Source organism: Triturus cristatus, chromosome 6, assembly GCF_964204655.1.
Source record: "Triturus cristatus chromosome 6, aTriCri1.1, whole genome shotgun sequence".
Lineage (NCBI taxonomy): Eukaryota > Metazoa > Chordata > Amphibia > Caudata > Salamandridae > Triturus > Triturus cristatus.
This window is the reverse complement of record NC_140589.1, coordinates 1,477,481,960-1,477,509,772: the sequence shown is the minus strand read 5'-3', so window position 1 is coordinate 1,477,509,772 and position 27,813 is coordinate 1,477,481,960. Positions and strand designations below refer to the sequence as shown.

The following is a 27,813-nucleotide window of genomic DNA, read 5'->3' as shown; positions in this document are numbered from 1 at the left end:
GCATAATCAGGGTGTGTCAAGCGAAGGACACACAGAGTTGCCGGGCAGGTAAATTCTCTGAATTTGTCTTGTAGATATCGTATGCATGGCTCCAAAGACTTATAAAACTGTAGTAGCGTACTAGTCACGATTGCCGTTTATCCATACCCATTAGCTCTCAAAGTGTATGCAGCTAAAGGAGGTGCGTAAGAGTACCAATTTGACCGCAGCGCCACCAGCAAGCATTGTCGCTAGCCCTCTTCCATTGGGCAACCCTGACTGGTGTATAGTACCAGTAGTGTGCAATTTTAAGAAACATTTCTTTGCTTGAGGTGCTGTGGACAGAGGCACAAGCACGGTCAAGGATATCACTTCATTTTATAGTGGTAAATATGCGTTTGCACTCCTCTTCCCATTGTCGCTGTGCAGGCAATTTGGCGGGCGTTTTGGGATGTATTGAGAAATGTGTAGATGTGAGAGAGTAGGCGTTTGTCAGATGAGCAGGTGAGAAGCCATTTTTCAAAAGAAGTAAGCGGTCTACTTGCATGGGGGTAGACCTGAGGGCGGGAGACCTAGTGTCAAATAGCAGTATACTGCCAGTAGGCCGTGGGCGGGAGACCATACGCAGATTGGATTTGGGTAAAGCCCATGAGACTATCCACATCAAAGAAGTCACCCACCCGCTTGCAGTTGGCTTTTTGCCAGTGTGTGAACGTGGGGCCGCACAGCATGGGGGGCTAAATCTGGGTTCCCTAGAATAGATATCTGTGGAGAGATGGGAGTAGACAGCTTCCGTAGGACTTTCACCCTGTGCCAGACTCCCATCGCAGCTCGGAATACTGGTGACACATAGACCCCAACCGAGCAGTGGTGCTTTGGAAGCCAGGACACACTCCAAATATAGATGCCCGTCCCCGCCTGCTCTATGAAACACCAATGTTTTTCAGTGCTAGGTCTAGACCATTCCACCATGTAGCGCAGTTGTGCTGCCTGGTAACAGCACAGTAGGTGTGGAACTCCCAACCTGACCTCCGACTGAGGTAAATAATCCTGCTTCTTCACCATATGTGCCTTCTTTCCCTTACAAATAAAGTCTTCAAGGAGGTGGTGTAGCTTATTGAATACATATGGTAGGGGTTGGAGTGGCAACGTCTGCATAATGTAAGGATCTTCAGTAGGAGTGTCATCTTAAAGGCGGCTAGGCTTCTCAACCAGGAGAGACCATGTCCCTTCCACTTAGAGAGGTCTGAGCAGGTAGTTGCCAGCAATGGAGCATAATTGCGGTCAGCGGTACGCCCAGGTGTGGGGTAAACTTGTAAGCCTAGGTACCCTATCCCTTGCGAGGCCCAGAAAAATGGGAAACGACTTTCCAGCATTGCTTGTTTGGCCTTCAGGATGGTGAGGCTGAGTGCTGAGGACTTTTGTAGATGGGTTTTACAACTAGAGGCCAACCCAAAAGTAGTAGTAGTGGCACTGCGCAGGGCCCTTGCCGGGCTTGGGAATTACCTTTATGGTTGCTAGTAGTATTGTATCTGTCAGGGTTCCTGTAGCATTAAAGGAGTTATAAAGGCGCGTCAGTATGAGAGCTAATGATGGCCCAAAGGTTCTATAGAAGTAGCCATCATGCCCGGGAGTTTTGCCTGGCTGTAAGCTGTAAGCTCTTTATGGCCACGAGGACTTCAGTAGGGGAGATATCTCCATCCAGTTTGGATGCATCTGGGAAATGTGGGCCAAGGTGACCTGTGCCAAGTATTAAGTCCCATTCCATGAGTCCAGCTCCTCCGCCTTCCAAAGGGCAGTGTAGAGGCGTTCAAACTCCTTGATGATTGGCCCATCTTGATTAATCGCACTAACGTTGGTGCCCATAAGCGTCTCCACCCTTTCCTGTACAGCTTGGGAGCAAAAACTGTAGGCCAGTAATCTCCCCGCCCTATTCTCACCTGCATAGTATGTCTGTTTCGTGCGCAGAAGGGCATTTTCCACCCTATCCATATTTAGAGCCTTAAGTTGTTTGCAGACCACTGTAAGATGGCGCTGCACTACAAAGGAACCAGCCTGTTTGTGTGAATCCTCTAGGTCCCTTATGCTGCCCAACAACTGACCACGGAAATCACGTCTATCTTTATTGAGGTGGGCAGCTAGGGTGATAAAGTGTCCCTGTATCACTCTCTTCAGAATGTTCCACAACAAGGCTATGGGAGTGTTTGGGGTTTCATTGGTAGCCAAAAAAGAATTGATAGCGGCCATGATATCAGTGACTGTCTTTTCATAAGTAAGAAGTTTGCAGTTGAGGTGCCATGAACAAGAGGAAGGCATAGAGCTAGGAAAGGCACACCTGAGGGTGATGGCCAAGTGATCAGAAAGGGCGGCCACCCCGATATCCACCACTGAAGATGCAGTAGTGATGTGGGCGGACGTTATGAAAAGGTTGATTCTGGCATAGGTTTGGTGGGCAGCAAAAAAAAAGGTATAGTCCTTCGTAAGCGGGTGTTGGTATCTCCACACGTCCACTAATCCTACGTCCACTAACCACTGTCTACATGTTGAGGTAAAAGCACCGGTTTGTCCCACCCTCCAAGTGGATCTATCCAGTAGGCGTCAGGCACGATATTAAAGTCCCCTCCTACAATGATGTCTGGATTAATAAGAGCACGGCCTATGGCGTCTTTAATAAAGGCTCCTTGATGATCATTTGGGGCACAGAGGCTAGCTAACATAAACGTGTCATCATTAAGATTAATTCACAGTGAGTGGAGCCTACCAGGGAGTTCTGTATGTGGTTGGATCACCCTTCCTGGGAAATGTGTAGCTAAAAGATTCACCACCCGTGCCCTCTTTCCCTGCCCCGAAGAAAAGTATTGAAGGTCAAACCATTTAGTACGCAGATGTCGCCAGTCAGCCTTATGGAAATGGGTTTCTTGAATAAGGCAAACATCACACTTAGCATCCCTAAGGAAGGATAGGAGCGCCGGGCGCTTCGCTGGGGAATTGAGGCCTCATACATTCAAGCTAATTATAATAGTTAGAAGGAGGCCTGTATTGGGGAGCAATAAAAATCAAGTGGCGGTCGGGTCGCAAACATGTATCCTCCAGTAATAAGTTTGTCTGGTGGTGCCCAAGGTGTACTTGTATTGGTATCGGATGTCGGGTGGGACTGGGGGAGGGAAGAACAGTAACAGTACAACAAATAGTTCCCCACCTGGGAACATGATATACCAAACCCTGAGGGTCCATGTCGTTGGCAACAAACCGTGACAGTTCTCCAATTCATTGTATCAGGGAAGTTCCACTACCAAAAAGCTACAATAGAGGAGTCAGAGCCGGCTCGAGCCAATGCTGGCATCAAACAGCTGGAGCCGTGGCTTTTAAAATAACAAACGGTCATTGCTTGTCGCCGCCTCAGCACATATGCGTCTGTGAACAGCCCAGAAATTCAATGTTCGCTGTTGGGATTCGATGGACTATCTCAGTGTTGTAGTTGGTGTAATAATGCTGCTGTGTCCTTTCGGCTTTCCTTCTCCGTAGGTTTACGAACCAGCTTCTTCGATGGGTGAGAATATCGACGCATCCCTGCATGAGGGGACGCGGGTCATTGCAATGACAATTGAGTGGAAGGCTACCCCAGGAGGGCAGTCATGTCCAGTAGGCAACGAGCCTCATCCAGGTTCGGGATACTCTCAGTCTCATTGTCATAGACAAATTGGAGCCGAAAAGGGTGAAACCCCCCTCCCCCCCCCCCCCCCCCCCCCCGGTACTTGATCCCTTGGTTGCAAAGAAAATTTGTGAGAGGCCGACGAGATCGATTGCGCTAGAGCGTTATTGGTGAAAGATCCTGATCTAGCCTAACCTTAGTGCCTTCAAAGTCGATGGCATTCTGTCCCATACAGCAGACATAATGACTTCCTTCTGTCTGTAATAGAATCTTTTGGTTGTCCTGGGAAACAGGCAGGCCATCATACTCTATGTGTACTTTCAAGGATAATCGTCTGGTCTACAAGTTATGGGACCACATGAAGAAACAGGCAAATGACACAGTCCTCCAGCCTTGCATATTCCGCCTGCAATGGTACTCCTCGTATGTGAAAGCTGGAACATCTGGATCTGTTTTCAAGATCTTCTAGTTGATAGTGGAGCTCCGAGTTCTTTTCCTGCAGTTTAATAAATTCCCGACAGTCGCCACCCAAATCATCTGTCGGTTGTTCGTTCCAAAGAGTCGACACATTGGCCCAGCTCATCTGAGTTTCGTCTGGTATCCTTCACATCTGCTGCTACGTCGGTCTTGAGTGCTGCGATGTTGTCCCAGAGGGTCCCAAAGAGGGTCTCCAGGAATGCCATTGTTACCCGTGCGTCTTCACTTTGAGAGCCTGTTGCGGTCGCCTCCGTGGGAGAGGGTGTTGATATAAGTGCTTCCATGCCCTGATCTAGTCTCTTTGATGGGGGTTTGGTGAAGATCTCTTTAGGGGTGGCAACTTTTTTGGAATTGCACTGTGAAGGCATGACTGTTTCATGGGGCAACTCTGGTCGCAGCTGAGAAAAGGGTGCTACAATACCGTAGGTTGTCAGTTAGATCAAAGTGGATGGTCAAATTCACCAGTGAGTTGGGTCCCTTGCAAAAGTCTCAAATGACAGGGCTCAGCATGGGAGCCGAAGGGCCCACAGTGAACACTCCTGCATGTAGACGTTCCCCCTGCTAGAACTGCCCACACTGTTTCATACGAAAGTATATAGGCGGGAATAGAGCAACTCAGAGGATCTGATGCTATCCTTGGGGTGCGTTACTGTGAAGGCCCAGGCATCCGAAGGAAAGTTGGGCGGGTGCATGCCTTCAGTAGGGTGAGGTATGTGCAGGGAGCCCAAAGAAACTAAAGCCGAGATGCCCCCAGTAGTGCAGGTCATGCAACAGGAGAGGCGTGCAGGCAAAGAATGGGAGGACCCTGTGTGTTAGAGGGTGCCCGGCTGGTCCCACAGTGCTTACTAATGTCTTTGAAAGGGCCAGGTTGCCAGGTCCACACCTGGTACTCCAGAAGTGTCTAGTGGAGGCAATCGGGCTTCACAGTTGGGGTGTGGAGCCACATCCGAAACACCCCCTCTGTGCCGCTCAGGTGTAGCTACTGAGGCCGCCAGGGAGTTACACTAAGTTGCACTGCTATTGTCACATACCTCTGGCCTCATGGACCCGCCCTTTATGACCTGTGCAGTCCTGAGGTGCAGCGTCCCACACCCTGCGCTGGTCAGGCCATAATCTAGCCAGGAGAGCTGCAAAAAGCAGCAGGTGTCCATTTGTGGCCTGGTTTGAGCCAAATCGAGCAGTAGTAGATGCTGGGCCCAGGCAGGAGCATGCCCATCCCCCAATGTATGGCACACAGCCCAGGCTTCAGAATCAATCAAGCTCCTGCGCGGAGCGGACGAGGAATGCACGGCTTTGCTGCCCGGATAGGAGTAATCAGTACTCATCCACCCCGCCTCTGAGGGTGGTATACTCCGTAGAGCTGGGGGAGCAAACACGTGCCGGGAGGTCGTGAAATGCGGCTCGCCACGGATCCCAGTTCAGAACTCCTTTGCGGCGCCATTTTAGCAGAATGGCCATCTGAGTAGGTCACCTTCCAACGGGCTCAGGCTCTTGGCTCTCAGGGCAAGGCAGGGTCAAGCTTTGCCCCAGATAATGGTGGCACTTCCAGGCATGCCAGCAGCCATTGTAGGGCCGGGGGGAGCCCAGCATCTGCCTCCATGTGATACTCAGGGAGCGGAGCTACGAAGAGTAGGTCTTACACGGGTGCCATCTTGAACACGTGACGCCGCCCCCCTGAGTCCGTTAAACACCATATGTTAGTCCCCAGTTTGTTTGTTCCAGAGATTGTGTAAAATTCAAGTCACATGATCAGATGCTGGTAAATATTTCAGTGGGTTGTGCATATGCTGCAAACATCTGAAGGTAACTTGTTTGGCATAAGTTTGAATTCTTGCAACTCTAATTCAAACTTCTATTCATCCACTCTTGGAAAATGGAAAGCCTTTGCATCGGGTATGACTGAGACCTTATATTAAGTGTAAAAAACGGGGGGGGGAGGGGTAGTGGCTTGAGCGCACGGCAAGATGGCCGCTCCCTAGAGAGGCTTTGCCCGGCTGAGCCCCTATCCGCTTATTATCCACCTAGTACGCTGCAATCAAGCATTAAAAAATGAGTGTACCTCACCCCTGGAAGCACCTGACTGCGATAGAGCAGTCGTCCTGCGCCCGCATCTGCCGATGTGACCACTGAGGGCTGTGTCCTGGTCTCGGCGGCCTTCATACAAAACGGTGGCTCCCATGAGGTCCTGAAGTTGGAGCGCCGCGGCCACTCTGGGGCTCCCTGCGCAGAACAATCTCCTGGCTGTGGAGTTGGCCCTGGTACCGTCTGTCAACCTATCGTGCCGGCTGCCCTCTCATGCTGTGAGCCGGGTATCTGCTGCTGAGGGAGACGGCAGTGCGGTGCCCCTGAGGAGCCCTGTCCCGAGTATCTGTATTCGCCTGACCGGACTTGGTGGAGAAGCTGTGTAGGATTTGGAGCGCTCGGTGCCTGCTGTGGTGAGTGGGGGGCGGCCTGACCCCTGCCGGTGTCTGTGGTGGCAGCGGGGGTGGGGGTTCGCGCGACAGACTGCGAGCTGTGCAGCACATTAGTGCGCGAGGGTAAACTGCGCGCTGGGAGCCGGCAGAACTGTGTGATGACTTCCCCGAACCGGCTGGAGACAGCGTGGCATTGGCGGGGCGTGCCGGCGACCGTGCTGTGATTGCTGCTGTGGTGTTTGGTGCAGAGCAGCTGCCGGACTACTTGGTCCCATTGTGGGGAGTATTGGCCGCTGTGGTGAGTCTGCTGAGATCGCGGCTCCCCCCCACCTATTGACTTTGCTGTGGCCATATCTCTGTTGCGCAGTTCTCTCTCTACGACCTCTATCCCCTAGTGTGAAGGCCCGGCTTCAGCGATCCTCTTAGGGGCAAACTGTTCTTCGCCTGTGTGCCCCACCCCCACATACCGGGCTCCACTACAGCCTAGCCTAGTTTTGGCACACTTTTATTGCGGTAGTGCCTCTAATTCATCTATTGGGGTTTCAAGAGCTCCCTGGCCGGAAGCATGCATTTCCTTGGGCCCCGGCACTGTATAGTTCGCCCTTTTTGTGCATACTGGGCCTGTTGACGTCGCCTCCACTGCAAATAATATGGGGAGGACTGATAAGACTCAACCGCGTCCCACTTTTGAGGCGCGCAAATCCTCCAAATCCTCTCAGAGGGCTGCATCGGACTCTGTGGCCGATGCTCCGGCTGCCAGCCCCCTCACCCTTGAGACAACGCTGCTTGTTACGCAGTGCGGCCTGCAGTCCATAGAGGGGACGATGGCAGCTGTTAACCACCGCCTGGATCACGTCGGCGCAGCTTGAGAAGCAAAATACTCGTATGGGGGAAGTGAAACAACGTATGTCGGCTACAGAGGATGGCCTGAGTGAGGTGACCGGGAAAACGCTAAGTATAGAGAAGGTTCTGTCTCTTATCCAGGCTAAGAGTGAGGATTTGGAGGCCCTGTCCCGGCGAAATAACATTAGGATCACAGGCCTTCCTAAATCCACGAATGTTGGTAAGATGGAATTGTTCATGGAAAACCTGATCAAGGACATTTTTGGTACTGAACAGCTCTCCCCCATGTTTATTGCACCGCTCCCTTGCTGCGAGGCCTGTTCCTGGCGCTCCACCTCGCCCAATTATAGCGCGCCTGCTGAACTATAGGGACCGGGATGTTATTCTACAAATGGCTCGTGACAAGGGGAACATTGAGCATCAGGGTAACTCTCTTTCGTTCTTTCCTGATTTCACTGTTGCTGTGCAGGCAGCGAGGAGAGAGTTTGGTGCTGTAAAAAAGTTTCTGCAGTCCGAAGGGGTTCCTTACGCTATGCTATACTCTGCCCGCCTGCGGATTGGTTCAGATGGGGCCTCAAAAATCTTCACTAGGAGGAGGAGCTTCGCGCGCATCCAAGATGGTCGCGTGAGCACAGGGCTCCACGGACCCTTGCCGCTCCTCGCAACTTATCCTGACATTATCCTGGATTTGTGGACGGATTCTGGAAGATGAACCTTGGCTGAATCCATAACTCTTCTCAGAATGAAAATCGGACCGGGGAGACCTGAAATACAGCGTCTTGCATTTTGGAGGCCCACCTGGAAGCTGTGCCCGGTTCTTTGGTGAACCGTGGGGCCGGGGAGTAGTTGAACAACAACGGCATCGGAGCCTTGCCAATGACCGCGCACCCACTTTCAGTTTCGCTTTTGCACTTCTGCATGTCCTGATCGAGGAGCTACTTTGCACGGCTGGGGCGTCCTCCGGCCTTGGTACTGGACTGATTTGTGCCTTTTTCTCAACTCTCCCGAGCGGGCTCTCGGACAGTCTGTGTCTGATCTGCTGGTGCCCCTTTGCTATCGGTCCGGGCGGACCCCACCGGTGAGCATCGCCCAACATGGGGGGCAAGGGGGATCCCGAGAAACGGAAGACCAAGACATCCCTGCGTGGGGGACCAGTCCAGAGTAACATCATGGATCGCTATACCCAGGGTTAAGGGACCCCCGGGCCGGCGGGTGCCGTCATGGATAACTCCGGTAGGGGTCCGTCCGTCCCCACGGAATTGTCACTGCAGGGCGTTATGGGCGCCATCAACGGCATAAGGGAGACCATCGCCCAGCAGTACGAGGCTCTGGCCCGTAAAATTGACACGGTTGCCATTGATGTTACGTTAATCCGGGCGGATCTCTCTAAGACTAACGAGAGGGTTCAATCGCTGGACTTGAGGACATCCACTCTTGTCACGGATGTATCAGACCTCCATGCAACTCTTGGCGATCTAAAGTCTGCAAACGACGCGATGTCTCGGCGGCTGGAGAATTTCGAAGGTCGGGCACGACGCAATAATATCCGTGTCATAGGTGTACCGGAGACTTCCAACAATCGTCCGGTGGACCTTATGGTCGAGGATCTCATCCTCAATCATCTTGCTCCTTCAGGCCTGAGCAAGTTCTTCGCCGTGGAGCGTGCCCATCGTGTCCCGGGCGGTAGGCCTCGACCAGGCGCTCCCCCGAGGCCTATCATTGCAAAACTTTTTCATTACAGAGACCGGGACGCGATCTTGCAGGCCTCGAGGGTGCACGGCCCAGTTAAATATGAGAATTCCTCCGTCAACCTCTTCCCGGACTTCACCCAACTCGTTCAGAAACAGAGAATGAGCTTTCAGGGGGTGAAGCGCCGTCTTCGAGATCTGGACATCAAATACTCTATGCTTTTCCCTGCCAGGCTTCGTGTGGAATATGAAGATCGGACTCTCTTTTTTGAACGCCCCGACACAATGAGTGACTTGTTGGATTCCCTGCCGGAACCGGGAGACCGAACTGGGCGTACTGGCGGTGCCGAGGGCGTTGGGCCTCTGCAGGAATAATTCTTGGTCCTCCACTTTGACATTTCCTTCTGTGCTCAGCCAGGTTCTACTTCAATTGTATATTTTGTCTATTAATGTTTCGTCTGGGTGCGGGCGGGGACGGATCCCTTTCCTCCTCTAGGGTCTTTTTGTAGCATGGGATTGTTAGGGCGACAGGCACACTGCAAGTTGGGGGGGCTGTATAGTCCGCAGGGGTGCAGGGTGGGGGGGTGGCAATGGTGTGGGGGTGGGAGGGTGGCAGTGGTGGATGGGTTGTGTGTTTTTTCTTTTCAAGGCGGTGTTATTGTTTTCTTTCAGTTTCAGGTGTCTGGCTGCGTGCCCGGGGACTCCAGCTTCTTGTGTTGGGAAGGGGGGGACGGGTTGAAACTGATGTCTTGGAACGTCAACGGATTGGGGGACCGTATCAAACGTGGGGTTGTGTTGCAATATTTGCGTCGATTGGCCCCTGATGTGGTATTTCTTCAAGAGACGCACTTGGTGGGAAATGTATGTCATGCTATGAACAGGGGGGGCTACCGACTGGTCGCACACTCTGGCTTCACCACTGGCTCCAGAGGGGTGGGCATCTTGCTGCGCTCTTCCCTCCCGCTTGAGATTGACAAAGTTACTCTTGATGATAGAGGGCGCTATGCGTCTTTGACTGGGCGGTGGGAGGGGCAAACTCTTTCATTGGTTTCGGTCTATGTTCCCCCGGGCCTCCAGACCTCCACTTTCTCTGATGTGGGTCGTATGTTACTTGAACTTCCTGAGAGTCTCCTGATTGTGGGTGGGGATTTTAATTCCGTGATTTCTGGCGAGTTAGATCGTTACCCTCCCAGGGCCCTCTCTGCCGCCCAGGCGTGGCTCGGCGGGTTCTTGGACACTTTCGGTCTGGTGGACTGCTGGAGGTTGATACATCCGACACAGAGTCAGTACACATTCCACTCCGGGGCCCACGGGAGTCTCTCCAGACTAGATTATTTTCTAATGCCCGCGGCCCAGACCACCCGGGTCCGGGAGGTTAAGCACCTGGCCCGAGGCATTTCCGATCATTCCCCATTGTGGCTCCTCTTCGATACCGGGATTAACCCCTGGTACTTGCGTGACCCCAAGATTCGCAAGGGTCTCATTAAGTCGCTTGATCAGTATTTTCTGGAGAATGAGGGGTCCGTCTTGTCCTCAGTGTCCCTGTGGGAGGCCTTCAAAACGGTCCTCCGAGGACACGCCCTATCCCTGATTGTGGAGGCCAAGAAAGCTAAGAACGGGGAGGTGGTTGCATTGGAGGCTGAGATATCGGGGTTGGAGGCTGCCTTGGAGACGGGTGTCACTCAGGACGGGCTCCATGCCCTCAACCTGAAGCAGTTCGAATATAAGGCCCTTGTTACGGATGCTGCTCGGACAATGTATAGGGAACAGCAGGGTAGACTGTATGATGCTGGGGTAAGGCGGGTAAATTGATTGCTTGGCTTGATAAGAAGGAGAGAGTGAATCGAGTGGTCCCCGTGCTTCAGACATCGGAGGGAGTGAGTGTAACTGACCCTGGTGAGATTGTGGAGTGTTTTGCGGACTACTTCTGTGCTGTGTACTCCCCGGTGTCTACTAGAGATGAGGCTGACTCTCGTCACTTGTTGAAGGATATTGCTTTGCCCTGCTTGTCGGTGGAGGAGCATGAGCAGATGGATGCCCCACTTTCGGTTGACGAGATTGCAACCGCGATTCGTTCCCTTCGCTCAGGCAAGGCTATGGGCCCCAACGGACTCCCGATTGAACTCTATAAACTGCAACCGGATAAACTTGCGCCATTTCTCCGTCGTATGTTTTCGGAGTCGCTTGAACTCGGCTCTCTCCCTGATGACCAACGCCTGGCCACTATAGTCGTGATTCCCAAGGACGGTAAGCCTCGGGACCGTTGCGCCTCGTATAGGCCTATTTCTCTGCTGAACGCAGAGCCGAAAATCCTTGCCAAGGTTCTTGCGAACCGCCTGCTTACGGTTATTTGCGATCTGGTGCATCCGGACCAATCCGGTTTTATCCCGCACCGGAATACGGCCCTTAACTTGCGGCGCCTACATGGCGTACTTGCAAGGGCGGAATATCTTTCAGAGCCGGCCATCTTGGTTTCCTTGGACGCCACGATGGCCTTTGATACAATAGAATGGCCGTATCTTTGGGCCGCCCTGGCAAAGTTTGGCTTCGGGGCGGGATTTATTAATTGGGTTAAACTCTTATACGCTGCCCCGCTGGCACAGGTGGTCGTTAACGGGAGGGTTTCCCGGCCCTTCGTTCTTGGGAGGGGCACTAGGCAGGGGTGTCCGTTGTCTCCCCTGCTCTTCGCGTTAGCTTTGGAACTGCTCGCTGCTTGGCTCCGTTGGGAACCGTCGATAAGAGGGATCCAGTGGGCCCCTGGCTTCGAGGATCGTGTTTCGTTGTACGCGGACGACATTCTCTTGTACCTCACCTCACCACGTAAGTCACTCAATGTGCTCTTTGACATCCTCACTTCCTTCGGCAAGAACTCTGGTTTGATCATTAACTGGTCTAAATCTTGTGTCTATGCTATATCCGGTGGCTTTCCTCTCTTGCCTTCTCGTTTTCCCATTAAGGCGTCCAGCTCCGGCTTTACGTACCTGGGGGTGTACGTCTCATTGGATCCTGCTGTCCGCTACGAGCATAATCTCCTCTCTCCACTTCGGAGATTGAGGTTAGACGTGGCCCGTTGGCGTAAGCTTCCCTTGTCTCCCCTAGGTCGTGTGGCACTTTTTAAAATGATGTCTCTTCCCCGATTTCTTTACGCACTTCAGAACTCCTTTGATATTATTCCGGCGGCCTACTTCCGGGAAGTAGAGAGCTTACAAAGGAGACTTGTTTGGGGCGGTCGTGCACGTATTGCTCTTGCAAAACTGACTCTCCCCTGGTACGACGGGGGCATCGCGCTCCCGGACATCAAGAGGTACTATTGGGCTTCCCAGCTATCTGCTATTAACCATGCAACGTACTCACCTGGTCCGAATCCGGCTTTCGAAATGGATAGATTTTTGTTGCCTGGCGGCAACTTTAACAGAGCGCTTTACTCTCGATCGGCTGGGAGGACCTTAACCGGTCCCACTAAGATTGCAGTACGCTTGTGGAAGGCTGCGAATGTGGCCATGGGCTGGAGTGATCGCTTGACGGGCGCGACCCCCTTGTTTGCGTCTGAAAGATTGGGAAGCCTCTGGACGATGAAGGGATTCGAACGTTGGGACACGATTGGCATCGGCAGAGTAGGTGACCTTTGGGTGAAGGGTGCGGTTAAATCCTTCGCTGCGCTGCAGAGTGAGTACGAATTGAGTGAGAGGGAGCTCTTTCGGTACGTTCAGGTTCGCCACGCTTTGCTCTCGGCCATCGGGGCGGGGACTGCAGTCCCTGTGTCTTCGCCACTCGAGGACCGCATACTCGACGGTCACTTGCCTGACAGTACTATTTCCCTTATCTATAAAAAACTAATAAACATTCGGGCGGACCTCCTCGTGCGTCTGCGGGAGGCGTGGATCGGGGATGGGGTGGAACTAGACGACGAGGACTGGCAGTCTGCGCTGTCCTCCCCTAAGGAGGTGGCCATACCCGCGCGTCTCCGTCTTGTCCAGCTTAAAATTCTCCACCGTGTCTACGTGACGGGCCCTCGTTTAGTTCTGATGGGTTTCTCTGAAGACGGGCTCTGTAGGAGCGGCTGTGGGCTCAGCGCCACTTTTCTCCATGTTCTCTGGGAGTGCCGTAAAGTTGCGGAGTATTGGCGCCGGGTGCGTGCTGTCATGGAATGTGTCACTGGGGTCGCCCTGTTGCCTGAGGTTCGCCGATGTGTGCTGAACGTGTGGGAGCCTAACGATTATAATGCGGCTCAGACTCGGTGGGCGGCCCTTGGGAACATGGTTGCTAAGAGGGACATCGCACAGCTTTGGGGTTCCCGGCGGCCTCCCACCGTGTCAGTATGGAAGGAGAACATGGACTGGTGCATGTGCAGAGAGAAGACTGTGTATGTGGCCCGGGGAAAGCCGGGGGCGTGGGGTAGAATTTGGGGCCAGTGGAACACGTACCGTGGGAACATCTGCACACCCCCCCTCGTGGACTCATCTGATGCTACCTTGTCCCCCTGATCCTGAGGTTCCCGGACTATTGCATTTCACCTGTAGATGGTTGTGGCTCTCCCGTCGCCCCCACCTCCCCCTTGATCATCCTCATACCCCCAAAAAAATACGATCAGTACTGGCATACCTAGATAGAATGGAGGTGCAAGTAGCCTTACTACAAGAGACGCACCTCACTAAAGAATCAGCACAAAGAGTGGGAGCACGCTGGGTGAGTGTGAGACTTGCGTCCTCTTATTCTACTTATTCTAGGGGTGTGATGAGTCTCGTTAAAAAAGGTGTCCCCTTTACAGTGGTTCAAACTGACACAGATGAGCATGTGTGAGTGGCGATAGTACATGGACAGCTGGGTGGTATGAGTGTGCTGTTGTTCAACGTATATGGACCAAACACAGATGATCCGTCCTTCTTTTCGGATGTATGGCGTAGGATTTCTGAGTTCCCTCCAGCTGCAATAAATTGGGGTGGCGATTTCAATGTCTGTCTTGATGTCACCTTAGATGGAGTTAGTAGTGGAACAGTGAGGCCTAAACAGGCAGCGGAAGTGCTCTTGGGGTTACTGGATGATGGCCACCTACATGATGTCTGGCGTCTTCAACATCCTGCTGGTCGGGAGAACACATTTGTATCTTCTGTACATGGGTCATGGTCCCGCATAGATTTCTGGATTGTGTCGGAGGTGGTTTGTACTTGGGCTGTGAGGTTTGGGCATATGGCTCGTACACTCTCTGATCATTCCCCTGTAGTTGCAGATACCTACATGTGAACGGCCGCCCTTTACATGGCGATTACAGCTGACTGAGTTAACCGACCCTGTCTTTAGTTAGACGATCGGCGAGGCGATACGTAATTTTTTTAAAGAGAATGAGGGGTCTGTTGATAGTGCTATAGTGCTTTGGAAAGCGTTCAAGGTGACTATCTGGGGGGCTTGCATAGGAGCACAATCGGGAGTGCTGCGGGATCTCCGATGCAGACTACACAAGTTGGCGTCTGATATCTCCACACTCGGGCATGAATATGAGAATAATCCCTCTCCAGAGAAGTTAGCTGCAATAAGAGACCTTGTCACGGACCATAACGAAACAGCTGATCAGGAGCTGTTGCACCGCTCTCGCCGCAGCACTGCACGCCATTATGGGGAATGGGGCCATCCAGGCCGCTCCTTGGCGCAGAAGCTAGCAGCGCCGCGCAGCCAGGTGTGTATTAAGGAACTCTTAGATGGGGATGAGGTTGCCCACTACTCGACTCCCGAAATTTGTGATATAGTCTTACAATTTTACACTAAACTATACGCTGCTAGGGGAAACCCACCACTTGAAGAGATAGATGCCTATCTGGAAGACGTCGCACTAGGGTGGCTCTCCAATTCACATCGGGAATATCTCATGCAGCCGTTTGATGTAGAGGACGTTAAACTTGCCATAATGTCATTACCTACCTTTAAGGCTGCAGGAATGGATGACTTCTTAGCGAGTTTTATAAGGCCTACGTGTCAGATCTCACCCCCAGGCTTCTTGCTGTCTATGCGGAGGCTTATGAGGAGGGGCGGCTTCCACCTACTCTCAAAGAGGCCTTGCTGGTGACTTTGTTGAAACCAGATAAGTCTCCAAACCTGTGCGAATCCTATAGGCCTCTAGCAATTATTAATATAGACGCAAAAATCCTGTCTAAGATGATTGCCACGAGGCTTCAACCGCTGGTTCCTCTCCTGGTCTTACCTGACCAGTCGGGTTTTGTGTCTGCGCGCTCTACGACCCATAATCTGCATACAGTGTTCTCCACATTGCATTATTTTGATTCAGATTTCCAAGCAGTGGCAGTGCTGTTCGATGCGGTGAAAGCTTTTGACTCCCTCCAATGGGATTACATGTTCACGGTTTTAGCTAGAATGGGCCTTCCTCCGTTTTTTATACAATGGATTAGAGTGCTGTATACGGAACCGGTTGCCCGTGTGCGTGTTAATGGATGGGTGTCTTTGGCGTTTCCTATTGAAAGGGGCACGCAGCAGGGATGCCCCCTGTCGCTGATGCTCTTCTCGCTCGCATTGGAGCCTCTGGCTTGCAAGCTTCGACAGAAGCATGCAGCAGCTGCACTACACTTTCGGCAGAGACCACTAGTGGTCTCTATATGCCGATGATATGTTAGTATACGTCCGTGAACCTGCCACTTTCTTGCCAGAATTGCTCCGGGAGTATGTTAAATTTGAGCGGTTTTCGAGTCTCTGGATTAACTGGGCGAAGTCGGTGGTGTTCCCGCTAACAGCTGGCACGATAGAGGTGGAGCTGGACTTTCCGCTGACCTGGAAGAATAATCCAGTGTGATATCTGGGGGTATGGCTGCATAGAGATCCAGATATGGTGATCTCTGAGACGTGCCATTACGCGTATCACTGAGCTGGCGGAGCGGTGGGCGCGCCTGCCCCTCTCCCTCGCAGATCGGATAGCAGTTATAAAAATGGCCTTCCTCCCCAAACTGCTCTATTTTTTTGTCAATATTCCGATCAAGTTGACTATTGTGCTGTTCAAGACGCTTCAATTGGCATTGCTTACATTTGTATGTGGCGGAAAGAAACCCATATGCAGTTGGGATGTTCTTGTTCAGGCCTTTGACCGGGGCGGGTTTGAGGCTCCTGACCTCTGATTATACTATTTATGTGCGCAGCCGCAATTTGCGCATTATTGGGACTTCCCGCAACGGTTTCAACCTCACACAGCTATTGAAGCAGATGCTGTTCTTCCAATGCCCCTGCAGACAGCAACTCTTTCTAGAGGCTCGGGTGGCCCTCGGACTGAAATAAACCCTGTGCAATGCACTGCATGGGCTTGGAGGACGCTGGCAAAAAGGGTGCAGCTCCCGTATTTATATGCTGCACTGCTGCCATTGGCTTTGCATCCTGACATTTCTGCGGCTCAGGAGAAGCCCGCCCTATGGGAGTTGGCGAATGTTGGTATCTCCCGGAAGGGGAACCTGTATAAGCAGGGTCAGTTTAGGTAATTGCAGGATGTACAAGAGGGTACCGATCGTGGATTTATGTTGGGTGTTACTTATGTCCGTGTCCGGCAGGCTGTTAGAACTATTTACCCGAATTATCCAGAGGAACCTACAACTCTGCGGGCATTGCAGGTGATGCTGGCGGGAGAGGAGCGAAAGGGCTTAATCACCAAACTGTACAATGCTTCCTTGCGAGAGCGAGAATTTAGGGATCACCCCTCGTATCTTAGATGGCAGACAGTGCTGGGGTCCGCCCTCACGCCAGACCTTTGGAAGGCATGCTGCGAGCTTACACGCGAATTGTAACCGCCACATAATTCACTTTAAATACTTACACCAGTTATATTATACCCCTCTGCAGCTCTGTAGGTATGGTCTGCGCGAGTCTGCTGGCTGTGTGAGGTGTGGGCAGGCTGATGCCGACTTCCTGCATGTGGCATGACTGTGTGCAGGTATATTTGCCTTCTGGTCTAAAGTGGTGAGTGTGCTCACTGATATCGTGCTAGAACCAGTGCATTGCACTCCTGAGATCTGCCTCCTTGGGTATGTGAAACGCCTTAAGCCCTGTTATAGGCGCATAGTTGCAATATCCACTCTGTTTTCCAAAGGAGCTGTTGCACAGTGTTGGGGAGCGAAGACCACACCAACGGTGAAAAAGTGGATCCGTGACCTACTTTACTGTAGGGATCAGCTGGAGGTCTATGCGGGAGAATTCCCCGAGGCTTCGCGCCCCAAGGATTTCTGATTCCTGCTCACTGCATACTTGTTGTCCCACCCAGATTTGATGTAACCTGTTGAAGTGTATGCCTCTTAATCTCTATGTAACAGCTATTTCATTATGAGAGTTCCACCACTGAATATGTTTCTGCGGCACCACTCATCTCTGTCCGTGATGTACAGGATTTCTCAAAATGTACAATGTCTTGTGATCTAATCTGCTGGGGGATGAGGGGGTTTGTTTTTTATTGGCACTCTCTATTTGACTTACATCTATCTGTTTGTCATCATGCCTGTTGAAACTAATAAGCATATTTTTTTTTTTTAAAGTGTCAAAAACAATGTAGTCTATATTGTGTGGTATATACATCTATAATATAACCATACCCACATATATGACACATTGTAAACAATTGAGCGAAGACATTCTTTTCTATGACTTTTTTGCATACAGGACACAGCAAATGTGCTGTTTTCCCTGTTTTTTGTATGTCATCATTCACATTTTAACTTTTTCATGTAAACCATGTTTCTTTTTTTAAGTAGCTTTACAACATAGGATGATTTAATATCGATCCCCATCTATTGACCTTCTTGTAAAGTGACTAGACAGACACGGTGCACTGGTAAAAGGGATTCAGGTCCTGCAGTGAAAGAGCTGACTCGAAGAGCCTCTCTCTTTCCTTTCACTATTCTTCGATCTTTTATGATCTTGGATCTGATATGTAGCATGAAAGAGAATCTGTAACATCACAGCAGGAACTGCAGCTCACACAGACTAGTGTGGGTTTTGCATGGCTGCCCTCCTAGAGGAGGTGTGCTCTACAGTTTCATGGTTTCTGATATATGCCACATAACTTTAAATATATGGATCCTGCAGAATGCTCTCTATAGTACTTATTTCAAGTTGTATTAATTCTCCATCTTCATTGGCCTAATGGAAGTGACATCACATGCCTTTAGACACCCCCAAAGTCGTAACAGGGACTGACTTGGATGAACTTGATTACATCAAAGGATGTGATATCATATGATCTTTGTAATCAATGACAACACAAGAAGAAACATGATGAAAGTGAATACAGTACAATAAGTCTTAATAAAATAGCCATGGAAAGAAGCTAACAGAGTGTTAAAAAGCAGGACTAGTGGGTGAAAATGGGACTTAAAAAAGACAAAAAGATTTACAAAAACGACTACTCTGTCTCTACCAAGTGTGGACATAGGAGTGCCAAGAGGAAGATGGAACTGGAAATAATACAGGGCAAAAGATATACATATTCTCTTGACCAGCAGGGAAACATCATATTTTGCATACCCATACACCCGCATATTTACGGGTGCTCTGAAATCTGTGACTAGGTCAGTAACAGAATTACACAATGGGCCTCTTTTCTTTCTGAAAACTGTCAAACTCTCTCAGGGAAACTGCAAGAGAGTAGAATTAACAGCAGCCAATACAAATGCCCCATGAAACTTCTGCCCTATGAAAGAGAAACCATTGACACTGAGTTACAGGTGGGAAGCCACTGCCAAATGGGCTAACAGACTTCAAGAAAAATGATGCACACATCGAATCGGACAAGGCCAAACGAGCCTTCCATCCTTTAGTGGTTGACAAATTGAGTGGCATTAAAAAGGGCAATACTAACCTTTGTTACAGCACTACGAATCAACAGCATCATCAGAACAAGATGGCTGGCGCGGCTTTGGAATGCATAATGGGAATGCATTACAATTAGGGCTCTGGGTTTAACATTTCCGTCTGTATTTATCTATATTTATTTTTTGCTAATTTTATCTGTATTTATCCATATTTAATTTGGGTTTTGTGAAAAAAATGAAGCTAAAACTGGTATATTTCCACATTTATTTAACAAATAAAAATAAACTTAGGTTTGAATGCCTGCTATGTTTCAGTGATATGAACACCCACAGAAGATAAGTTAATGCACTTATATGAAAATATGCAAATTTCAGTATCAACCTTGTGCATATCTACAGCTGTTTAAGCCTCTTTACTACAAAGACTTTCTTTTTAACCCTCTTATCTATTAATCCACACAGCTATTGACCCGGCAGTCATGACAGAGAGTATTTAGAATCACTGAAAATGCAACCCAATTTTCATTTTTATCCACATTTAAAAATAAATACAGACAAGGAAATAAATGTTTTTCTGTCTGTATTTATCTGTAAAAATCAGTAAAAACTGAAAACAGGGAACCTTAATTAGAATTGTTCATTCCAAAGGAGGGCCAGCCAAATTACATGGTGTTGTTGAGGGGAGAGGAGATGGCGTAAGTGCTAGAGCAGCTGACCTTGAGGCCGGTGAACAGGGTTTGAGTCTCGGAAGCTCATAACCCTATGGTTCTGTGTAAATCAGTTCTCAAATTGCAATTGCAACAACAACAAAAACTAACAAGGGGGTAATAAATGTAAAAAATAAATCCGCCAACTTTGAAGTGATTGGAAGAAAAGTAAACAGGGGCCCTCCTGACGATAAGGCAAGATGCACGGATGAAGCTAAACAAATTAGCTGGGACGAAGGCGCAGGGAATGGGAGTGGGTAGAAGAAATAGTACCTGCATTAAAGCGTACTGTCACTAATTAAGGAGAATTAATGTGTAGTTGAGCAGTGCTCCTGTGCTTCAAACTAAAGTGATGTATCGGGAGCGGGAACCAATGAGGAGCCACCAAAGAAGAGCAACGCTGGAGTCAACCTATGGTAATCAGCAGGTGGGGTTACACTCCATATAGTGAATACCACAGGTCTTGCAGACAGCACATGCACACTGCCTAAGCTCGACCTAAAAACCATAGAAAAGTACTGGAAAAAACAAAGATTACAGGGATGTTATAGTTAGGAATTAGCATTTAAAAAACATTAGAAATTAACTGAAAAAACCAAAGGTTACAAGGACGTTATAGTTAGGAATTAGCATTTAAAAAACCTTAGAAATTCACTGAAAAAACCAAAGGTTACAGGGACGTTATAGTTAGGCTCAGGTTTCACGCGTACAAAACCAGTGAAATTCAGCTGTTATAGTTAGTGAACTAACTATAACTTGTGCCCCCGCAATGCACTGCTTATGACCGCACATATTACATCACTCATGACATGGTCAGTGATATCGCTGATCACAACTCAAATGACTTCACTAATGACATCATCAACAGAATCTCTGATGCACGCACTCTGTTTTTTTTGACATAAAGTGATGGTGGGGGAGGTTTTGTTTTCCAATTGGGCTTCAGATCTGCAGGTATCCACGGGTCCGCGAAGGATCTGCGTCCCTAGATAGCTATATATTTCTTTGTTCAATAACTCCCAAACTATTGAACAGATTTACACAAAATTACAAAAAGGTCTTTTTTGAGACCAAGATCTACCTTTCTACAAAATTTGGTGTAATTCCGTTCAGCGGTTTGGGCTGTATTCATATCTAAAAACTGTAAAATCCCCAGAAATTGTATGGGGAAAAGGTGTTTTGGGACCCCCTTTTTCTAGACTTCTGCTTCACGAATCACCCCGAAACTTTACAAACAGCAGCTCAACTAACTTGCGTACTAGTTTTGAAACTTTTGTGAAGATTCATCAAACGGTGCCAAAGATATTAACAAAAAAAAAAAATGCTTTGTCTGTGGGAAAAGTTGGTCCTAACTACTTTTTTGGGTAGACTCAAACAAAAAAAAATTAATTGTTGAATTATGTTTTTTTATTGGCATATCTAATCTGTGTTAACCTGGGACATTAAATGGCTACTTATTTAGTGATCAGCTGGTTAGAGGAACTAATAACCCACACAATCAAAGGGAACTTTTATTAATAAATCTTGATTTGAGTGAAGCTATAGTAGAAAGCACTGGCCACACTGCGAGCGAAAGGAAAGGATCATCAGACCAGCTAGTGTGTGCAGTTAAGTATAATAATAAAGGGAGGATAATGTCAAGGTGACAACTAAATAAACAATCAACAAGCCAAATATAATGTAGCAGTGTAAAATTCATTGTTTCCATTGCAGTGTTGCTCAACAACCAGTCAATAGTCCTGTTTGCAAAGCTTTGTGCAAAAAAAGGTGGGGAAAAAAACACTTTGCTGCAGTGTTGAGAGAATAATTGCAGCCTTCCTTGGAGACTCTTGAACTAACGACTCGTCCACCACTGGATTGTAGGTCACATATGTGGGGTGACCATCACTCATATTCCGTGCCCATGTCCTCCATGCAAGACATGGCGCTCCGGGGGCAAGAAAACCTACAAACCTCCACACGCACAGGGAGGAAACTCTGAAAACCTGAGCCACTGATATTTTGTTGGCAGGCAGACCTCCAGGAGAGCAGAGACCAAAGCTCCACTGACCTGGAAGGCCTGTGGTCCACTCCCAGTCTAGAAGCCACTGAGTTATGTTTGCCACATTCCATCTTGTAACTGATTATGCCTCATCTCGGAAAAGCTTCTACTTCAACCATGGTCACATAATCAAATGCTGTGAAATGTCATAATGTCAAAGAGATTAAATGGAACAATTCATGTATTTTTGTTAGGCCTCAGAAACTGTTGCTGCGGTTGTCATGGTGCCATGGTGCAAGACTTCAGTTCTCCAAAGTGTGCTGCAACCAGAGGCCCACTGGAAGAGGAAATTATTCGTTTTAAGGATGTGTACAGACAGATGTAAGTATGACTTCTCTAATTACTGCTGTGTTTTAAAACGTGTTTACTTCCTGCAGTCACATCATGAATATGTAGTTCTAGGCCAGGGGGAGACAAAGCAGAAATAATAATCGTCTAGCTCTTGTATCAGTGTAAAGTCTGAACCTGATGATGTCACATATGTTATTTTACAGAAATGCAGAGCTCCCAAAAGTATCATCTTCCACCATTGAACCCTGCATGACATCACAAGTTTGACCCATTGTCCAACCTCTAGCCCTTCAAAAGAGTCCCATTTGCTGCTGATCGGGGAAGGGAAAGAGCAAGACAAAAAAACTGAAGGCAGCAAACGGGATAGAGAGGCTTTTTAGGTCTCGCAGACCTGCGTTGCAGCGCACATGCGCTGCTCGCATCTTCGAGACATATTGTGGGTGAGTATATTTCAGAAGGGGGCTTGAAGCCCCGACCCTCATTTTCATTGGGTAGCGTCACCATTTATGGTAAATGGTGGCTTCCAATTGAAAAGGAGGCTTCTGTTTTACCGCCCTTTCTCCTTTTGGGACGGCCCATCCGAACTGGGTCTACTGCTTCACAGGCTGTCGTGAAGCAATTTCTCATCTCAGAGGCGTGTTATGTAAACGAGCCTCTGAGATCCAGTCCTGATGGGCCTCCCAAAAGGAGACAGGGCGCCGCGTGTTTATTTTTGCATCGGGCTTTTGCTTTGGAAGCACGATGCAAATATAAACAGCGCTGCCTTCCCAGAGCGCTTGTTATTGCTCAGTCCTGCGGCAAGTGAGCTGTGTGTGCCAGAAACGTCCAGTCCAGCCCACAGACACACGAAAAGCAGTTAGTTGTAGGAGCTCTGGCCATCAGTAAAGCAGCACTTGGACCCTTTCTCTAAGAACAAAAAGTAGCCATGAGAGGAGCTCCCGCATTTACTTAAGAGGAAGAGTTTGGAGCCGAGAACTAGATTTTCCCAAACTCATTGGATGGAGACAGAAGGGCTTCATACACGAGACATACACAATTGTCTGGAGGTTTCACAGTTCATACACGGAGATGGACACTTCACTGTTCTTCATTCGCAAAGATGAAATAAAGAAATACGAGCTCGGCTGCGACAGCGGAAACATTTCTTGAGAGACCCGTTCCCGTGAAGTGCACCAAACACGGTCTGGAAAAACACTATCCTGAGTCATTTCATCAGCGACATGGGGATTCAATTTGTTTAAATGAATATTTGTCCAACTTTGTGTTTTTTCCTTTGGCTTCTCTGCACAACATTTAAAAACCATCTTAATTCAGTTTATTTAGTTGTGACTGTGTAGTTTGTTGTTTGTGGACCATAGTCAACTTGAAATATCTAGAAAAGAGAATTTTATACATATAGAAATATAAAATAGTGGTGGACTGTATGGGTATGATCGGACGCCTGAAACTGCAGCTGTTGTGTGAGTGCCGGCTCCTGTGTCTACTGTGTCTCTCTCCTGCCGGCTCCACACACGGTGCTGTGGCTCTCTACCCTTCTACCTCTACCCTTCTACCTCTACCGCTATCCTTCTACCTCTACCCTTCTACCTCTACTTCTACCTATACCATTCTACCTCTACCCTTCTACCTCTACCCTTCTACCTCTACCCTTCTACCTCTACCCTTCTACCTCTACCCCTACCTCTACCCTTCTACCTCTACCCTTCTACCTCTACTTCTGCCTATACCATTCTACCTCTACCCTTCTACCTCTACCCTTCTACCTCTACCCTTCTACCTCTACCCCTACCTCTAGCCTTCTACCTCTACCTCTACTCCTACCTCTATCCTTCTACCTCTACCCTTCTACCTCTACCTCTACCCTTCTACCTCTACCTCTACCCTTCTACCTCTACCCTTCTCCCTCTACCCTTCTACCTCACCCTTCTACCTCTACCCTTCTACCTCACCCTTCTACCTCTACCCTTCTACCTCACCCTTCTACCTTTACCTCTATCCTTTTAACTCTACCCTTCTACCTCTACCCTTCTACCTCTACCCTTCTACCTCTACCCTTCTACCTCTACCCCTACCTCTACCCTTCTACCTCTACCCTTCTACCTCTACCCTTCTACCTCTACTTCTACCTATACCATTCTACCTATACCATTCTACCTCTACCCTTCTACCTCTACCCTTCTACCTCTACCCCTACCTCTAGCCTTCTACCTCTACCTCTACTCCTACCTCTATCCTTCTACCTCTACCCTTCTACCTCTACCTCTACCCTTCTACCTCTACCTCTACCCTTCTACCTCTACCCTTCTCCCTCTACCCTTCTACCTCACCCTTCTACCTCTACCCTTCTACCTCACCCTTCTACCTTTACCTCTATCCTTTTAACTCTACCCTTCTAACTCTACCCTTCTACCTCTACCCTTCTACCTCTACACTTCTACCTCTACCCCTTCCCTTCTACCTCTCCCCATTCTACCTCTACCTCTCTACCCTTCTACCTCTACCCTTCTACCTCTACCTCTACCTCTACCCTTCTACCTCTACCCTTCTACCGCTACCTCTACCACCTCTACCACTACCCTTCTACCTTTACCTCCTCTACCTCTACCCTTCTACCTCTACCTCTACCCTTCTACCTCTACCCTTCTACCTCTACCTCTACTCTTCTACCTCTACCTCTACCCTTCTACCTCTACCCCCTACCTCTACCCTTCTACCTCTACCTTTCCACCTCTACCCTTCTACCTCTATCTCTACCTCTACCCTTCTACCTCTACCCTTCTATCTCTATCTCTACCCTTCTACCTCTACATCTACCCTTCTACCTCTACCTCTGCCCTTCTACCTCTACCCTTCTACCTCTACCTCTACCCTTCTCCCGCTACCTCTACCCTTCTACCTCTACCCTTCTACCTCTGTCCTTCGACCTCTACCTCTACCCTTCTACCTCTACCCTTCTACCTCTACCTCCACCCTCCACCCTTCTACCTCTACCCTCTACCCTTCCACCTCTACCCTTCTACCTCTACCCTTCTACCTCTACCTCTACCCTTCTACCTCTACCCTTCTTCCTCTACCCCTCTACATCTACCTCTATCTGTACCCTTCCACCTCTTCTCTTCTACCTATACCCTTCTACTTCTAACCTTCTACCTCTACCTCTACCCTTCTACCTCTACCCTTCTACCTCTATCCTTCTACCTCTACCGCTATCCTTCTACCTCTATCCTTCTACCTCTACCCTCTCTATCGGCCTGCCTGCCTGTCTGTCGCTCCTGTTTGCCTGGCTGCGTGGCCGCCTCTGGAAGACTGGGCCGTTGGGTCAGTGGGTGTGCCTTTCTGTTTCTTGATCGGTTCGTCCATTTTCATATATAAGTATCTATCTATGCAGCTAGTTTGTCCATAAAATCGATTTGTGTATCTTTATAAGGCTGCACGAACATATTGTATCCGTATTTCCATTTACACAGTTGTTTCTGTTCAGCACATCCCTGGCTTGGGCCATTTTGTCCGGTGTGCCTGCTCTATGTCGACGGGAGTGTGGGGAGAAGTCGCGTGGATACGAACGTGCGTGAGGCATATGGATGTGTGTATATAATAAACGTGTGTGTTTGTAACAGATCTGGTCTGTGCATGTTCCATTCTTGTCACACGCTGCCGGTGTCGGTGGAAAGCGCACATTACATGTTTACCAACAACAAGTCCATGAACTAGAAGCGAAGAGCTCTGGTGAGAGCGGGGTCAGAGACAATCGGATTAAGGAGGGGGGGCTCCCGTGGTTTTTGGAGGGGTGGCCGGAGATGGGGCTGGGGGGCACCCTATCAACTCCTGCACAGAGCACAATCACAGACAGAGACCGGTAGTCCGCTGCACTTTGGTAATCTGGTGATGGGAAGGGCGGGGGCTCTCCGTTCGTTGTTCACCTGTGTGCAAGAAGGAAAAAAAGTCAGGCTTTGAAGCCTTGCTCCTTACTCAGCGGTCACCACAATCACGCACCACACCTTTCCCCAAACACTTGGTTAGCAGGCGCCTGTGTGTTGTGTACAAACTACAGCGGTGCTATTTTAGGCTGTAGAGCACACTTACATTTAGAGCTTAGTTCTTCCAGTCTGAGACACTTTAACAGTGTGTGGTGCAGATCTGTGGCATAGACATAATGGGAATATATATATATGTATATGTATATTTGTGGTGATGTCATTTGTGGTAAATGGTTACATGACGAGATTACATCAGACCCTTTGCTTCTATGCGTGGCGTTGTAACATTTGTATTAATACCAACTTTGCACAAGTAGTCATCATTTCTTGAAGTTAAAGCTGCAGGATTGTAACTCGCAGATTTATAAAAAAGAACACCATCTTCACGTCAAGTCAGATGTTATCACTGTTGTGAAGGGGAATGAACTAAGTTTACAATTTGAACGCTTCTTATTTTCGCCATTACTTAATTAATGCTTCACGAAGGGGAAAAAAAAAACAATAACATTTTCAATGCCAATAGCTCAAAACAATGTAATTGTGAGACCTATTGCATTTTAAATGCTTGTTTTTTAACATTTTGATTTCTGTGGATCCCCACTTAATCAATACTGGAAGCCAGGGACCCCCACCTAAGCAATTTCTACAATTTAAACCTCAAACCAATACACAAAAATACAGACAAAAGGTACACATCAAACAAATACATAATTCATGAAATACTGTATTTCATTCATAAAGAAAAAATATGCAAAAATCCAAATTATAGCTTTAATGGGATGGTTGGTGCTTTTCAAAATCTAGTTTTATTTCTAAAAGACGAAACAATAGTCTAGACTCGAGCATGTCACTTTGTCTTTTTTGCTTCTAATACTCCAATTGTCCATAATAGATTCTATTTGATGTACTTGCGCAACTCCCACGTTCAAGCTAAGGATACCAACTTAACTTTATGCCTCCAATTTCGAATTCCTTGAAATTTCGAGAGCGTCCTAAAACTTTAAATTTTCAAGCTTGCTTTTTTATGTATATGTACTTTATTAATCTGCTTTCTAAACAGTTGCAGACCACCCCTGGATAAGCATCTGGCACCCCCAGGGTTCATGATGCTGACGACAGGTTATTAACCACTGGGGTAGAGCCTTACTTTCTGTGTAGGCCCCTATCTTCATGGACTCTGATATCAGGGGTAGCAATGGAGATGCCACACAAAGGGAAAGCCAGGAGTAGTTGCTTCCCTTGGCTAATCCTATTTGACGCCCTTGGGCATTGAACTGGAGTTAAACTCCAATTAAGTGGTGTGCCGTCATTTGTTTATGTATATTGGGCCGATTGAAATTAAACAATGCTGTATTGCGTTGGTTGGCTTTCTAGGGGCCATTTCAACTGACAGCTGGTCTTGCTCATAAGACGTTCAGTTAGCCACAGAGGTAGGTGTGCAATAGGAATACATTTTGGCTTTGCACATTTGGACAGCCGACGTGTGCGTGCAAAGGCCATGGCCAACCCATCGGTATTTTGCTTATTAAAGAGTTTTTTTTTTTACATGTTGAGCTGTCATTTGTAAGAGATGCATCAACCCCCCTATACAGCTGTGCTGACATATGTGCAGTAGGCGTTTTAACAACTTGCATTTAAGTGAGTATATTGATTATAGTGTTATGTCAATAAAGGTCAAGGGTCATGCACTGTCATATTCTGTCATCTTCAAATGGTGTGGACGGGTATGACATTGCCTCTGCTACTTCTAAGACGTTGGTGAAGTGGCTCCATTTCTCACTGTTCACCTAAAATAATAACAACCTTACCAGGATCGTGATGTTGCCTCAGGGCTTTTGGATATGATTGCACAAGATGAAATAACAGCAATTACATACATCCTCGTGTATGAATTTATATTAATTTGTATTGCTAAATATTCAGGAGTTGAAGAAATTGCTCTCTGAAGAGGTAACA

At 48.6% G+C, this 27,813-nt stretch overlaps 1 protein-coding gene across 5 annotated transcripts in view; it reads left to right on the top strand.

Annotated features, from left to right (window-relative positions):
* Nucleotides 1-27,813, top strand: part of LOC146821570 (uncharacterized) — a 352,265-nt gene that overhangs the window by 306,399 nt on the left and 18,053 nt on the right. For all 5 annotated transcript variants that reach the window (XM_085612586.1, XM_085612587.1, XM_085612588.1 and 2 more), the window contains one exon: nucleotides 21,784-21,910. In XM_085612586.1, coding sequence (XP_085468712.1) covers nucleotides 21,784-21,910 — 127 coding nt within the window. The remainder of the gene's footprint in view (nucleotides 1-21,783; nucleotides 21,911-27,813) is intronic.